We start from the raw sequence: 17,227 nt of genomic DNA on the forward strand, positions 1-17,227 counted from the left end.
ATTGTTAACAAATTCCACACATGCGTATGGAAGTGGACAACTGCCAAGAAAGTCTGGCACATTCACATTTGAATTCCAAAGAAGAAACATCTCAAAAATGAGGGGGATTGGTAAAACAAAAGTTGAAAGGAAGTCAAGAAGCAGATCTCTTCAGAATGCATGGGAATTATTCAAAGTCACAATTACAGCTCGGCTACAATATAAACTCCAATCTGGAAAGGCACCACCAAACCCAAGAGGACTTCAACGTGATTAACAAAAAGAGTCAAGGAATCTAATACAGGCAAAGGTTTCCTTCAGAAAATGGAAGTTGACTTGTTCAAATGAGGAGAATGAAAAGGAATACAGTTTTGGAGGGCATGCACACACACAGCCAGGCAGACAACAAGGGATGCAAACACAGTAATAATAATAATAATAATAATAATAATAATAATAATAATAATAATAATAATAATAAAGGAGCATATCGCTAAAGACATGCAACCCACAATAAAACATATTTAAATACAACAAACAAGAAACTGGCTAGAGATGCAGTTGGATGAGGATGGAGTCAAATATGAGCTAATAGAATGATGAGGAGATTGTAGACTACTTGCTGAAGATATTGGACAGGTAATAATAATAATAATAATAATAATAATAATAATAATAATAACAACAACAACAATAATAATTTATACCCCGCCCACCTGCCTGGGTTTCCCCAGCTACTCTGGGCAGCTTCCAGCCGAATATTAAAATACAGTGATTCATCAATTATTAAAAGCTTCCCTAAAGAGGGCTGCCTTCAGATGTCTTCTAAAAGTCTAATAGTTGTTTATTTCCTGGACATCAGATGGGAGGGTGTTAAACAGTGCAGGTGCCACTACTGAGAAGGCCCTCTGCCTGGTTCCCTGTAACTTTGCTTCTCGCAGGGAGGGAACCACCAGAAGACCCTGGGAGTTGGACCTCAGTGTCTAGGCAATTCGCATCCCCTTAACTGAACTTCTGTCAGAAAGGGAGTGTGAGGAACAGATGAAATTAGTGGAAACAGGGATTTCCTTTTGTTGACAAAAGAGAAATGGACAAGTCCCTGGTTTTAGATGTGTAGTCATGCACAATGCATTTAATTAGGGAATGAAGCCAATGATTTTTTTTAAGGTGAATATTTATCAAACTAAAGAAACTAAAACTGAACTAAACTTTTTTTTTAATGAAGAACTAAATTTTACTTATGTAATAACATACTGGCTCCTTTTCGCTTGCTTGTCACGAAAGCAGTCCCTTAGCCCCATAGATCTCTCTCCATAAAAAGGTGGTGAGTCATGAGACTGACAGGCAGGCAGAAGAAAATGGCTGGAATGGATCTTCTGCTTGATCCACTCCAGATCCAGGCTTTTTCTTCTGCCTGTATCTCTCGAGAGCCAGTGTGGTGTAGTGGTTAAGAGTCACGTAATCTGGGAAACCGGGTTCGTGTCTCCGCTCCTCCACATGCAGCTGCTGGGTGACCTTGGGCCAGTCACACTTCTGTGAAGTCTCTCAGCCCCACTCACCTCACAGAGTGTTTGTTGTGGGGGAGGAAGGGAAAGGAGAATGTTAGCCGCTTTGAGACTCCTTAAAGGGAGTGAAAGGCGGGATATCAAATCCAAACTCTTCTTCTTCTTCTTCTTCTCCGTCTGCTTCCTTCCTCTCTTCTGTCTTTGTCTCTCCCATTTCCCTATATGTCAGGACCACTGAGGACGCTGAGTTGCTGCGCCATACTCTCCACACAAACACCGCCATGATCCTTGGTTTTTTGAAATACTAGGGTGTGTCAGGGTGTGCCACTGTAAAGCTTTATTGAGAAACAGTCGTAACAGTGCCATGTTTGCTATTCTCTGTGTTGAGTTTTACACCATTTGTGCTCTATAGAAGACATCCGATCACATTCATCATTTGTAGCAGCTCCCTGGAAAACCAAGGAGCGCTGTGGGATCTGTAACCAAAAAGACACTCGGGAGCAATTCTGCTGAACCGTTCTGGCATCTTTCAAATATTCACTGTTTAGAAAGTCAAGTCTATGGAAAACAGATACCAGTTGTTTTCGAACAATCAATAGATTTCTTGGGATACTGTGTTTTCCAGACTTCCACGGCATCTCAAGGGTGCCACATCAACTACACGTTGTCATGTTATGTGGAAATGCAGCCATATCATTGAAACTTGCGCAAGCTCCCACTACTGCATTAAACATCATCACACAAAAACAACACGATTAGTGTTTCCTCTTTCTGTGCCAAACAACTAACACGTAAGGGCCAGCCCGTGAATCATGAATTCGCCCCATAAAGTGACCAGGGAATTCCAAGGGAAACCCTTCACACAAACCCTCAGATCCCATTTCTATAGTCTCATAAAAGAGGCATAAAAATAAAGGTGGCAGCCATCTTCCCCAATTCTTTAGTACAGTGGTGCCCCGCAAGACGAATGCCTCGGAAGACGAAAAACTCGCTAGACGAAGGAGTTTTTCGTTTTCTTAGCCGCTTCGAAAGACGCATTTCCCTATGGGCTTGCTTCGCAAAACGAAGCTTGCCCCGCAAGCTCCGGGGATAGCGGGGAAGCGCAGCGCGTCTTCCCCGCTGTCCCCGGACCTCTTTTGAAGCAAGGGGCGGCGGGGAGAAGATCGCTTCTCCCCGTTGACAGCCCCGCAATCTCCCTTTTGAACCAAGGGGGGCAACGGGGAGAAGCGATCTTCTCCCCGCCGCCCCTTGCTTCAAAAGAGGGGACAGAGGGGAAGGCGTGTGCGCCTTCCCCTCTCTCCCCGGACCCCTTTTGAACCAAGGGGCGGCAACGGGCAGAAGCGATTCTCCCCGCTGCCCCTTCCCTTGCTTTAAAACAAGGCGCACGCCTTCCCCTCTGTCTCCGGAGATTGCGGGGCAGGCAACGGGGAGAAGCAATCTTCTCCCCGCCACCCCTTGCTTTAAACAGGTCCGGGGACAGAGAGGAAGGCGCGCGGCGCTTCCCCTCTGTCCCCGGACGGTCTCCATAGGAACGCATTGATTGATTTTCAATGCATTCCTATGGGAAACCATGCTTCGCAAGACGAAAAACTCGCAAGAAGAAAAAACTTGCGAAACGAATTAATTTCGTCTTGCGAGGCACCACTGTATTAAGAAGAGATGAAGTGTGGAACAGAACAATCTCAAAGCGGCAGACAGAGACCTAGTTTTCCAATGAGCTAAGCAATACAGCCAGATGGGCAAGGTACTACACTATTATTATTGTTACATCATCATCATCATCATTATTATTATTATTATTATTATTATCACTTAGGACTGTCTTATCAGTCAATATATTATACTAATCCAGGATGGTACCTGCTACCATCGCTGACAATAAAGGAGTGAGGCCTACCCAGACCACTTTGGCGTTCTAGGTCAGTCATACGCTGCCTGGTGGCTGGTTTAGCCTGACCAAAACCCATTCTGAGCAAATGATCAAGGGGAAAACCCAGAGCTAAAATTTCAGTTGTAACTGCCTGAGACCATGCAGATTGAAATTCACCCTTAAGGACAAGGGAAGCTAGCCGAGTAGGAAAGAATGATAATCTTAGCTAATAGTTGAGTATAGACACCATACTCTGGCCCCCATAGAGGTACAGAAGTTGGGGTAACGGTTCTGGAAGAGCTGAGCTACTCTGCACACAATATAACGAGACGCAATGCAAATTTAAGTATCTGAAGACGTGTGCATGCACACGAAAGCCTATACCCAGAACAAACTTAGTTGGTCTCTAAGGTGCTACTGGACATTCTCTTATATACATATATATAAATGTGTGTGTGTGTGTGTATACACACACACACACACACACACACATACATACACATACACACATATGTATGTGTGTGTGTGTGTGTGTATATATATATATATATATGCTTTCGTAGATTTTCACGGGTACAGGAATGCAGGTTTTGGTGTCTTCGGGTGTCTTCCCGTGTAAGAGTCGGGGTGTCTGGGCGACGTTTCGACGAGGTCTCACTCGTCATCTTCAGGCTGGAGCTTTCGGCTTCTTGTTACTGGAACAGAGAAGTCTGTTCCAGTAACAAGAAGCCGAAAGCTCCAGCCTGAAGATGACGAGTGAGACCTCGTCGAAACGTCGCCCAGACACCCCGACTCTTACACGGGAAGACACCCGAAGACACCAAAACCTGCATATATATATATATATATATATATATATACACACACACACACACACATATATACATCTACATTACACACACACACGCACACAAACACATGCACACATGCACATACACACATATCTCTCTCTCTCTCTCTTTCTCTCTCTCTATATATATATCTATAGATAGATAGATAGATAGATGTAGATATAGATATATATATCTCAAATGTAACAGTAACATATAAAGGGCTTGGAAGTGCCCCAGGGAAACTTGGAGATCAGATTCAGTCTTCCTTGTTTCCAGCATTGCCACCAACAGGTTATTTCAGCAAGCATGAACTGAAGACTACAGTTGCAATACAAGACTACAATATGGAGAATTTTCTTTCCAAATATACTTATTTTTGACCACTGTATAACGCGAAGCAAAGCATGCAGAAATCCTAGCTGCCTATTTTGTAAATTTTATTTCTGGTAGTTTCTAAACCTGGTCTTTTGGTTTGCAATTGTTACAAATAATGATCAGTTGAGCCCCTAATGTCCGCAGCACAGGATTCTGTTAACAGGCTACAAATTTTGACAGATCTCTCCCTAGAGTTTTCCAATGACCATACTGCAAGTCAGAAATACCTACCTCCGCCCTCGCCGTCTCCCTCAACGTTGGTTGCCCAACAAGAGGCAGAGCAGGAAATTCGCAATTTGCCATGGCAATTCAGAACTGATTTCAGTAGGGGTCTCAAAAGTTACTGAGCTAGTTCAGCCTTTTCCTACCACAGTGGTGGTGCAGGAACTTTGTCAGTCAACGAGCAAGCCCAGCATGCTTTGGTCTGATAAGGGCCTCATCTGCCCCTTCTTCAGACAGAGGAACTGGGGAGGTGGTGGAAGCCAACAGAATGGTACAATCCTTTCCCTTGGCCCTAGAAGAAAGTATTCTCTATGCTCCCCACCTCACTTCAGTGAGGGGGCCACTAGTTCTCCACACAGCCTCTTAAACCCAGGCTTATTGTTTTATCCATTGCAGAAACTGACTGGACAGGAGTCCCCTCAAAACTCCTAAGTACAACTTGGCTTGAATTGCAATTCTTGATTTTCAAAAAAAGACGCTCTTACATTATCAAGAGAGCTGGACCATAAAGAAGGCTGATCGCCAAAGAATTGATGCTTTTGAATTATGGTGCTGGAGAAGACTATTGAGAATTCCATGGACTGCAAAAAGATCAAACCTATCCATTCTGAAGGAAATCAGCCCTGAGCGCTCACTGGAAGGACAGATCCTGAAGCTGAGACTCCAATACTTTGGCCACCTCATGAGAAGAGAAGACTCCCTGGAAAAGACCCTGATGTTGGGAAAGATGGAGGGCACAAGGAAAAGGGGAGGACAAGAGGACGAGATGGTTGGACAGTATTCTCGAAGCTACCAACATGAGTTTGACCAAACTGCGGGAGGCAGTGGAAGACAGGAGTGCCTGGCATGCTCTGGCCCATGGGGTCACAAAGAGTCAGAAACGACTAAACAACAACAACATCATTATCAATTACAAGCAGTGAATGTGCAGTTGGGAAGCAGAACCAAGACTTAGCAAGGACCACACACTTTCTATCCCCTTCCATAAATTGCATTAAGCCAAACCATGCCCACCCCATAAAAAAATCACTTAAGTGGCTAACTTTTTATATACTGCCAATTACTCAACCCAACTTTCCAGCTGCAAGCACAATTCGTTTCAAGCAATGGAGAGTCACAACAACTAAGCTTCCTTGCTGCCTTTTTTGGCCCAAAAGCTCAGGAGAGATTCCAAGATCCAAGTGTCAATATGGAAGCCAACTCTGGAACAGGGTGATGAATGGGAACAAAGAGGGGGAAAGATGGAACACAATACTTGGACGCTGCCAAGAGAATAATGCAAATGCAGAACCTTGAGACAAAGTCAGGGTGGGGGCGGGACTTTGTCAAACTATTAGCACATGAACAAACTTCGGTTTCACTGCCAAGGGTGACCCATAATGAACTGGAAAACTACAGGATGGATTCAGTGCCTTGAAGTCGATGGACTTTGCTGCACTTGAGAGAGACCTGCAAATCCCTGCCTTCAAGTTATGTACCGTATTTTTCCATGTATAAAAGGCCCCCATGTATAAGACGAACCCTATTATTTGAGCCCAAAATTAAGAAAAAATTAACTGCAACATTCTGTGTATAAGACGATGCCCAATTTTAAACTTAGGAAAAAAATGGTATTTCACATGGTCTACTTCTGTGAGCAGCAAACAGCTGGGGCTGTTTAGTACCATGTGGCTTCCTCAACTGGGACTAAAATACTGATTCCTGTTCCTTAAGGTTCACTGGGCATCTGTACCTGTAAACTGTTTGGGCGTTTTCTGATCCTAAATTCCACTTTTATTTAAGACCTTTATTTTACTAACCCCAAAGTGGCACCCTTGGGTTTCTTAAAGGAAAATTATTTTCAGCTCCGCATTGCTAGCTTTGCGCTCTGCACTGGTTGTGAAGGATCAAGGGATCTAAGGCCAATTTTAAAAGTTTCCCGACGCGTCCACACATGATTCATTTGATCTTTTTCTCAGAACATTTAAGGTGAATTGCAAAGGTCAGCTTCACTTTCTGGTGTTTTCCCGTCACCCTCGCCCCATGACAACAATTAAGTTACAAGCAGGCAGTTTTAAAATCTGTCAAGACTTCATTTTTCTGTAGTGAAAACCAAGAATTGCTAAGAAGATGGAACATGCATGTTGCCTTGGCGACAAAATATTGCTCTCCAAAAGCCTTTGCAAACTATTCTTTGATATTAAGCTTTCTATTTCTCACATTACAGATGAGATAAAACACCATGTTCCCCACCACCACCCTTGAAATTCAGAAGTAATGCAATTCAGACTCCTGTTTAAGCAGCAACATGTACGTGTCGGTGCATATGCAAAAACCTAGTGCTTACGTACCTGTTATTTTGTCTCTTACAAGTTTGCAGGATTCTATCTCGCCAATGCTCCCGAACAGACTTTTGAGCTCCTCCTGTGTCATATTCTGAGGAAGATAGTTGACTATTAAATTGGTTTTGCTGTCCTCTGTGTTTCCAGAGTCAACTGGTGATGAGCAGTTGTTGTTTATGGTAGTAGGACCATTGGCTGTGTTATTGCAAGTTGGCCCATTAGACAGTTGTGTTTCCATGGCAGCAATTACCTGCTAAAAACAGAGAAAATGGGAACTGTCAGAATTCATATTTCAGAATCTATTAGCGATTCTAGCCAAGAATTAAAAGCTTTGTCACTATAAAACAGTGCCCAGCTGTCAGGTCTGCAATAATGGTCTTAACAATAAAATGAAATAGTTTTAATTATCTAGCAATAAAATCCATTTAGAAGTTTTTTAAAAAAACAACAACAAAGGTTCTACTGAAAGATTTTATAAGTTAGGGCTGGGGTGGAAATCCCATGAGCTTTAACTGACAGCAAGGGATTAAAAATATTTTTCCCCCTAAGCCAGTGCTGTTATTTCAGTAAATCCTAAGATTTAACTGTGCAAATACAAAATTCAGATGAAGCACCAGAGTTGTTCAGCTAAGGAAAACACAAACTAGAAATTTCAATGGTGATTGCAAAAGCTAAATTAACAATGGCAATCAATGGCAGACTTTACGAAAGGCATTACTAGAAGCAATGTACTGTTTTGGTTACTTTTGCAGTATTGAAGAGATTTAGCCGCATTGGTCACAATGCTGGCAAAATACGAATTTCTGTTCCAAAATGTTGCATTTAAGTGGGCATTTGCCTTCTGACATAAGCCCTTTTTTTGCCGGTGACTCTAAGATAGGAAAAGGTGTACCCATCAATTATTACGCAAGTATTTTGACATCGCCTGCTCTTCCCAATGTTCCCAGAGATCTTTGTATCTATGCTTCTAGTTAAACTGGACTAACCTCAAACATTGTCCACCAGAAGAACTGGAGTTGCTCATATAAGATATGACTATTCTAAATGTGTGTACTCATTTCAATGTAAGGTTTGCTACTGCTTGGCCATCGTTGGGTACTGCTGACATCTTACAGCTCAGAGATTTCAATCAAATCTGACGAATTTCATCAATTTAAAGAATTTCAATTAAATTTTTCCCAATACAAAACACAAACCCTATTTCAACTTGCGCCAGTAAAACTGTTCTCTACCCTAAAGCTCCACAAAGGAACCTCCAGCTTAGAGTCAGCAATTTGCCTTTTGGCAAAACATGCCTTTTTTCTGCCTTTGGGAAGTTCAAGAAGACTTACAATTGTATATTGACAATAATGGGAATAAGCCTGTATTTACATTAATTGCACATATTTTGCGAAGGGATGAGAGGATTATGGATTAACCCAGGAGATAACTGGGTTCCAGGAAAAAAAGAGAAAATCTCTTCAGTGTGTATTTTTAAAGAACCACATCTTCTGGATAAGCAATCCTTTCACTTCAACCAAGATAAACTCTACACAAAAGACTCTAAGCAAAACTAAACTGCCTATGCACAAAATGACCAAGAACACCTTAAGCAAGTCACTGTTCAAATATTCCAGCTATACCTGCCAGAAGTTGAATAACTTGGGCCAAAACATTGTTCTTTCTAAAAATAAATATGTTTTTTAAGCATCCGTTGTTTGAAAACAATTTTTAAAAGGCTTCTTCAAACAAAAAAAACAACCACCACGGTATCATCATATAGCTGCATATTGTATTTTCATATTCAGACAGCAAGAGTGAAATCCTAGACCATCATTCAAATGAACAGATTCAGAAGTCTGGATTCCTTGGAACAGCTCGATCGTTAGATAATGAGATTTTAATCTGAGGGTTGTGGGTTCGAGCCCCACGTGGGGCAAAAGGTTCCTGAATTGCAGCGGGTTGGACTAGATGACCCTAGTGGTCCCTTTATGATTCTATGTTCTGTAATTATGTCTCAGCTACAAGACCATCTGCGCTGTTCCAAATAAAGCAATGCTATTAAACAGGGCCAGAGCTCACCGCAGCACCTCTCAGGTGAGCGCCATTGGCATTCTAAGAGAACAAGGGAGAAGTTCATGGTGAGATCCATCACTTTTTCTAGAAAAATACATTGCTAATAAATCTGTATTTTAACACATAGTTCCTATCCCACTGAAGGTGTCAGAATAAAAACTTAGATGTCACCTGATACAGATCAGGCTTTTCAACAGTTCCTGATATAAATATATATTTTTTCCTCTCTTTTTCTTTTTTTTACCGGCCAAAGTAATTTGAATGGAATTCTATTAATTTCATCAGTAACCAAAAAAATACACAACATTAATATTTTTTCCCCCTCCAAAGTTACTGTTATTCAGCATTCAGACCATACCAAATAAAAGCTTTAATGCAAGCTTTGCTCTTTTGAAATCAAATGTTGACTTGGGTGTTCAACTCCAGTATACTATGAGGAAAGTCGGGGGGACGTTATTCGAGGAAGTCACTTGTATATTTTACAAGTTCAGAGGATGCCCTGAGAGTCCCCGTCCCCCAAAACCAGGGATACAGACTGATTCCTGCACCAAAACTTAAAGAGAAGGTGTGGTATATGCAGAGGTATTCCGAATGTAATTTGAAGGGTTTGGTATGGCCTCAGCACTACTTTTTAACATGTCAAAAATTATCCTACAGAATTTAATAAAAAAATCCCACAGACCCCAGTCCAAGGCTCTGCTGCCCACGAACCACTTCTAAGCAGAGAAGCCACATCACACAGTCTGACTGCCATGTTAGTTTGGAGTTGCCGGCTGCAATATGGACACAAAAAGTACCGTATGTTAGATTAGCAAAAGATAATGCAACAAATCAGTTTGTACAAATTTACCGTTAATTGTCTTTATTATTCCCAGCACGTCCATGCAGTGTGGCTTAATAGAATTTTCAGGCAATTCCAATCTAATCTTTTTCAAATTCGTTTAATGTGCCGCTGCTGTTGCTTTGCATGAATTAAGACACTTTTTTTTAGAAGCTTGGTTTTTTTAAAAAAAGGTGGCACAAGCTAGCTTCGTTTGCACCCAAGCCTTAAACCCAGTGCTTCCCCCCCCCAAAAAAAAATTAGGGGTGCTCTCATTTTGACTCAAGAAAACCACCATTTTATAGTTCAAATTGGGAAAAATAAATACAGTAAATTGGACAAAAGTACAAAGATTCATAAGGTGTTTAGGGGTATGCGTACCCCTGCGTGCCCCCCAGAAAAAAGCACTGCTTAAATGTATAATAAATGCATGTGTTGTAGACAAGTGTCTACGATGAGCACATTGGGGCAGGCAGGGAGAGGGAATTAAATGCCTAATGGAGACAGGTAGAATGAGAAAATGTAGCTGAATTGTGTGTCCATGGGCTATTTTATACATATTCCCCTTAATAAAAGCCTTCTAAATTACATATCAGTTGCCGTCTAGCTCTGTTAGAATCCACCCTGTTCATAAATAATATCCTTAGTAGGATATAAGTTGCTTTGTTCAATTTGATGTCGTAATAGCACCCTCATTCAGTGTGTTATTTATTGGGAAGCATTAGTGAGAGCTGAAAAGCATTACAGAGATGGAACAACAGAGCCACTATAAATAAATGGTCTTCAATAATGCGTTGTTCCCAGGCACACAGAGAAATTAAGTTAGGCCCCATGCAAATTGTAAACCTGCCAGGATTCAAAATTTTGCAAAACTAGGCAGTGACAAATATTGCTAATGTGTCGTTTACAACAGATTACAGCTTTCTGAACTTGGGTCAGCGCTGGCAGGATAGTCAAGGCTGGACAGAAGGAATTTTTTTAAAGACAGAACCATGAATACACAAAGCTATCTTTGCTAACTCTTCCAAGCTGGATGCATTTGCCAAAATACGACTGTATGCCAATCTGTCCTGTTAAAACATAGATACATGTATGTAAACACAGCATCGGGGGTGGGGGGGGGAGAGACTGCCTTTTGGAGCCAATTCATTCTTTGGGACAATTAATTTTTGGCTTTCAATCACACACAGGCCAAACTGAAGAGAGCTTAGCTCGGTCTTGCAAAGAGAGTTCCACAAAAATTCCTAGCTAATGGGAAAGGAGTTACTGAACATCACAGCTTTCGTTAGGTTATTTGTAGCACAACAAGAGCTTGAAATAAAATGTTATCTTCCAATTTACAAAAAAAGAGGAGGGAATCCCACTTTACCACATACACAATGCAAGTGCTACAGACAACCATGTATGTGGCAGGTTTAAACTTTCATATTGCAGACATTATTTGGTCTAAAGTTCAAAACCGTTAAGATTAATATGCAGCCGTTGCAAAATTAAGTATATTAATAGTCAACTAGCTCACTGGATTGCTCACAAATCTGCACCACTACGTATATAGCCTCAATTAAGTGGTAAGGCACCTAAGCTGTAGAATTTTCTCTATCCACTGCAAAAAGCACACACTCTGCTATAAAATAGTGAATCCTCCAAGGACAGAATTATCAAGTTACAAGTTGAATATGAATGAGATAAGCTGGGAAAAATTCAACACGAGATGGAACACATACTGAACAGGAATGACATTTATTAGCTGTTCATGTAATACCTTGACAAACCTGATAAAAGCAGTGGTACAGGATACATTTAGTGTCATGTCATTGTACACATTCGCTAGAAGACACATCACACTTCACTATATCATTAAAAAAAAAATCTCCTACATTCTTCCAAAGGAATAAAAGATGTCAGCAGCTTCAGTGGTACTGTGAGCTTTTAATACAATGGTAAGCAAAGACAAAAAGGCTGTGCTCTTTCTGGGCTAAGCCAGAAGATGATGGTTGCTTAGAACTATATCCAGACCTTCAACAGGGGAAGGCAGGCTACACAACCAGAGTTGGAAACTCAGCTATATAAGCCAGGCGCCAAATGGCTCATTAAACCAGGGTTACGGTTGCCAAAGCAGAATGTCTAGTGGACATTCTGGGACCGGACGGCTCAAAAGTCGAATTTTCCAATACAATGGTTTGGGTTCCTGAAATTTGTTCCGATTGTGCAGGTAAGATATAACAGATGGAATTCTACAGGATGTGTTGCTAGTGTGTGAAAACAGTCGTCAAGATCCAAAGATCTCCATAAGGTGGAGATGTCAAGGTGCCGTCCTGGCACCTGGGCATCTACCTTCACTTGGTGGCAAGTGGCTAATAACCAGGTGCAAAATGCGCCTGGTGATATTGTTGTACACAACCAGTCTTTCCTTTCCCCTGAAGCCCACACCTCAAATAGCCTTTCCGGAGGGCAGCAGGAAACCTATCAATTGTTTCCCGCAATATTTGCAATGGCAAGGGTACCAATACAAAATATTTGGCAAAGAAATACAATGTCCTGAAGCCGACTACCTCCATCTCTGTGTTCTTGCTACTGTGCTCTGTAATAATATGCAACATGTGAAATAGCATGTTCTCCTTCATGGAGAGCATGTGTTGCAGTGGGGTCTATCAAGACATCCCATAGTTGCTGGGCGGGTGAAGGTAGTTGGCCACTGCTGCGATTGGGCTCCTCTTGTCATTGGAAGAGAAGTTTATGTTGCCATTTTGTGATTGGCAGTCAGAACTCTTAAATTCCCTGCGTGCAGCGTTGAGCTTCCTCTTTTCGCTGCGCGCATCAGATCACCTGCCCATGCTCCCTATATTTAGGGTTGTTCGCGTTGACCTTGCTATGCCTGTCATGGGGTCGTCTGCTTTTGGGGAAGGGCCCGATAGGAATTTTGTCCATTTGGCTGATTGGCTGGTGCCATTGGGTTCTGGCCTACTGCGTAGTAAATCATCACAACTTGTAAGGTTGCGGTTAGGCATTGGTTAAAACTGGTTGGTGGAGGGGTAAGGATTGGCTGTGCCTGCCCCTCCAATGCTGCCGCAGCAGGGAATTCCGCTAAAGGAATCCAGGGGCTTGCCATGCTTTCGTCCGAACCCCTATCAAGGGGCTAGGGCCACGCAAGAGCCCCTGGGAGCATTTGGGAAGAGGTGAGGGCATGGTACCCAGCTCCATCTTTCTCCCCAAAATGTTTTCCCTTTCTGACTTTCGCGGGCGTGCGAATGTCAGTCTGTCCCTGTGCGGGATCAAACAGTCGCAACCAATGCCTAAGCAACCAGTCACATTTTTTCTATTTTAATAAAGTTGTGGCCAAATTATGCCAAAAACCTTAAACAAAAATTCTGTGTGAATTGCGTTTTATTGGGGTGGCTTGGGGACCTCGACATGCAAATCTTTCTCACTATTAAGACAAGAAAGAGCTCCTTCAAAGGAAACCACTCCTCTACAAATTGCCAAGGAAATTTCCCAGGAATAAGGGGAAGTGGAAATGAAAAACTTCAAGAGAACTATTGTACATACTCTTAATGTGCACAGAAGCAACACGGGCCATTTAAGATTAAAGGGAAATTGTCTCAAGAATAAACTGCAGACTTTGGAAAAATCCCTCTTCTAACATTACAAAAACACCCATTCAATCAGAATGCAAACCAAGCAATTAATGTACAGAGATTTGAGGTTTGAGGTTTGTATGGAAGCACAGAGGACATGGCAGAGACAAGCAAGTCATTGGAAGGAGGACAGCAGACACTCCAAGCACCACTCTGGTCAGCAACCGAAATAAATCGATTTAACAAGAACATTGGAAACTTTTAGGATGTGTTCCAACTCTAGGAACAAGTAATGGTGTGTTCTTGAATCAGCACCACTATTGCTTACACATAGAAAAATGTCCTACCTTGATGTTTAAGAAACAAAGTGAATCGCCTTTTAGCGATAAGAAATCAGCATGTTATGGCAAGCGGCGATAAATGCAACATTAGGCCCACGGTAGAAATACACAACACTCACAAGAGGACTGGCAAATCCCACATTCTTCCAGTATTATTTAAGCCAAGGAATGAGCCTATGTTTATCCCCATTTCTGCCAGTGGAAGCCCATGAAGGGGCACTGGGGAAAATAGGGATAAACGTTTTGCTAGGCCCGTGACCAGTATGGTGCATAATGAAATTTCAGTTTTGTTTCATTTTTACGCAGGTAATGGAGATTGTCTGCACAAATTCAACATGCCCAATGATCCTTAGACTTTAGCTACCTTGACACAAAATTTTAAGTATCAGCTGCACGCAACCTAAACATAAAAACGAAAGTCGAAGTAAAAGTTCTCACAAGAACAGTCAGCCTATTTTTAGATTGCTTGCATCTAGTATACCTTTTAACACCCTCGCGCCCCCATTTTAAGGACCTGCATATCCATGGACAGAAACGGAGCAATAATGTAAATTCAAGCTAAGGGTATAAGCTATTTATTTTATTTTATTCTAGTCTGCTCATCAAACACAAGCCTTTGCAGTATCACAGAAGCATCGGTTGTCCCATACCTACATCAAACCTACAACCTTGGCACTATCATCACCATGCTCAAACCAGCTGAGCTATCCAGGCTATTTCACTTTTTACCTGCAACTCAATAGGATGGCACCAAGTTTAACATGGCCCACAGCCAATGCCCAGCCAGCCGGCAAAACACTGCCCATCCAGAGCTTACTGGCCATTTTGATGCCAGCATTTTGGTGGGGAATCCCCTCTTCCTTGATTCTGCCAGGTGGGGAATTCCCCTAAGTGCTGGCAAGACATGTGGGCTCTAGTTGCTGGGGATGGTGAACAGAGGTGAGGTCCACAACCACTGCCCACCTGCAGTGGCGTAGCGTGGGTTGTCAGCACCCGGGGCAAGGCAAGTAATTTGCACCCCCTAACCCGTGGATTTGCGCCCCCTAACCCTAACCCCCAGATGTTGCGCCCGGTGCGGCCGCCCCCCCTGCACCCCCCACACTACGCCACTGCCCACCTGGGAAGGGATGGGCAGCCAATCTGATCTAAGCTTTTCCACCACTATTCCTCTTTCTTCATAATCCTAGAAACAGTACGTGGGAGGAAAAAGCCTCTTGAATATCTTGGACTCTCATTGTTTATTGGGTGCCGTCAAACTGCGAAAACACTAAAACGCTTCGCAGTGTGCTTCAAGTCCTGGCATTAACCTCTTGAAAAGGCAGAAAGCTACAGCAGAAGCAACGTTCCCCAGTCACTCTGGGTGGCTCCCAACAGAACACTAAAAACCTGATAAAAGATCAAACATTAAAAACTCCCTTAAACAGGGCTGCCTTCAGGTGTCTTCTAAAAGTCTGGTAGTTGTTTATTTCCTTGACATCTGATGGGAGGGCGTTCTACAGGGCAGGCGCCACGACCAAGAAGGCCATCTGCCTGGTTCCCTGTAACTTGGCTTCTCACAGTGAGGGAACCGCCAGAAGGCCCTTGGAGCTAGACCTCAGTGTCCAGGCAGAACGATGGGGTGGAGATGCTCCTTCAAGGTATACTGGGCTGAGGCCATATAGGGCTTTCAAGATCAGCACCAACACTTTGAACTGTGCTCGGAAACGTACTGGGAGCCAATGGAGGTCTTTCAGGCCTGGTGTTATATGGTCTAGGTACAAACTACAGTGTGCAACCTTTTTTAAAAAAATAGGACTTACAAGGAGCCACATTAACAATAACGCATCCTCAGTGAGACTTCAGAATGCCTTCCGACCACTGCATAAAGTTCTGTGCCTGAAAAATTTGCATTAAAACATTTGGCTGCTCCATGAGAATACTTTCATCTGCATTTCTACAAAGCCCGGCTATATTTCATCAATAGCCCATGTAGGGTTGTTGCAACCGTTTAAACAAGAGGTACTTTTGTATGGCTGAAATGGGGGGGGGGGGATGTCATCATTTTCTTTTCTTTTTAATTATTTTTTATTAAGGTTCATGAAGAAAAATACAAAGATTATTGTCTAATGTCTTTTTTTTTTGGTCCAAACTAAAAGATGAATCCAAGGGCAAAAAAAAAAAAGAGAAAGAAGAAAAAGGGAAAGGAAAAAGAACAAGATAAAGAAAAATGAATATAAAAATAAACAGTAGAGCTGGGCGATAATATTGCTTAATTGTCTGAAACCAGTATGGCTTCCAGATTGCGATACCAGTTTCAGACCATTTGAGATGGCACTACATCGCGCACCAGCTCTCAAATTCCTTCCCCTAGCATCCCACTATTCCGGAAGATATAGTATTTATGTAAGTAGCTAAACACATGTGATCATAACCTCCGGAAATTATGCCTCAAGACTAAGAAAGAAGGAAAAGCAGAAGATCGAGGTTTGCTTGTTAAGGGGCACACAACCGAGAAGTGTGTTGTCTCATGCAACACACTTTTTCACCAAAGGTGTTTCATTTACACCTAAAAATGTGAAGCATGGATGCAAACAGCTGCTGTTTGCAAACACTTGCAATACAGATTTTATTAATATCATAGGCTTATATTCTTTCCATTTATATCCCGTCGTTCCTCCAAGCAGCCTAAGGTGGCATGCGTGGTTTGTTCCCTTTCGATTTTATCCTCACACCAACCCTATGAGGTTGTGATTAGCCTGAGAGACTGTGACTGGCCCAAGGTTACACAATGAGCTTTGTGGCAGAGTGTGGAAATGAACTCTGATCTCCTAGGTCCTTAATTCAATGCTAACCACTATGCCACACTAGGGCTGGGCAATATACAGTGGTACCTCCGGTTACAAGCATTATTCGTTCCGGAGGTCCGTTCTTAAGCCGAGACCGTTCTTAACATGAGGTGTGCTTTCGCTAATGGCGCTTCCAGGTGCGCAACTTCCGCTCGCATCCCGGGGCAAATTTCGCAACAAGGGGCATCTACTTCCGGGTTGGCGGGGCTCGTAATCCTCAGCGTTCGCAAGGAGGATGATACGTAACATGAGGTTCTACTGTATCAATATATCATCCACAACCGGTTTGAAGTCCATATTGTGATATTGGTTTCATGATTATTGGCCTGCCAATATTATCGCAAATCATGTATATGGGTGTATGTATGTGTTATGCAAAAGTCAAGATTGGGGGGTGGGACATGAAGCTAGCCAATATATAGAAAGCACCATCCTTATTTCAGACATTGTGATTTATCCATGTATTGCGATGTTTAGTTGGTGGTATATCACAACGTAGAAAACCA

General features: G+C 42.5%; 1 protein-coding gene across 14 annotated transcripts in view; it reads right to left on the reverse strand.

Moving 5' to 3' along the window:
- Positions 1-17,227, reverse strand: part of ELAVL2 (ELAV like RNA binding protein 2) — a 156,049-nt gene that overhangs the window by 48,664 nt on the left and 90,158 nt on the right. For 8 of the 14 annotated variants that reach the window (XM_082205059.1, XM_082205057.1, XM_082205061.1 and 5 more), the window contains 2 exons: positions 9,843-9,933; positions 7,115-7,358 (listed from right to left, as the gene is read on the reverse strand). In XM_082205059.1, coding sequence (XP_082061185.1) covers positions 7,115-7,358; positions 9,843-9,933 — 335 coding nt within the window. Of the gene's footprint in view, positions 1-7,114; positions 7,359-9,842; positions 9,934-17,227 lie in introns of those variants that run through there. The other 6 variants (XM_082205054.1, XM_082205053.1, XM_082205056.1 and 3 more) reach the window with 2 other exon arrangements.

Source organism: Podarcis vaucheri (assembly GCF_965113315.1).
Source record: "Podarcis vaucheri genome assembly, chromosome: 17".
NCBI lineage: Eukaryota > Metazoa > Chordata > Lepidosauria > Squamata > Lacertidae > Podarcis > Podarcis vaucheri.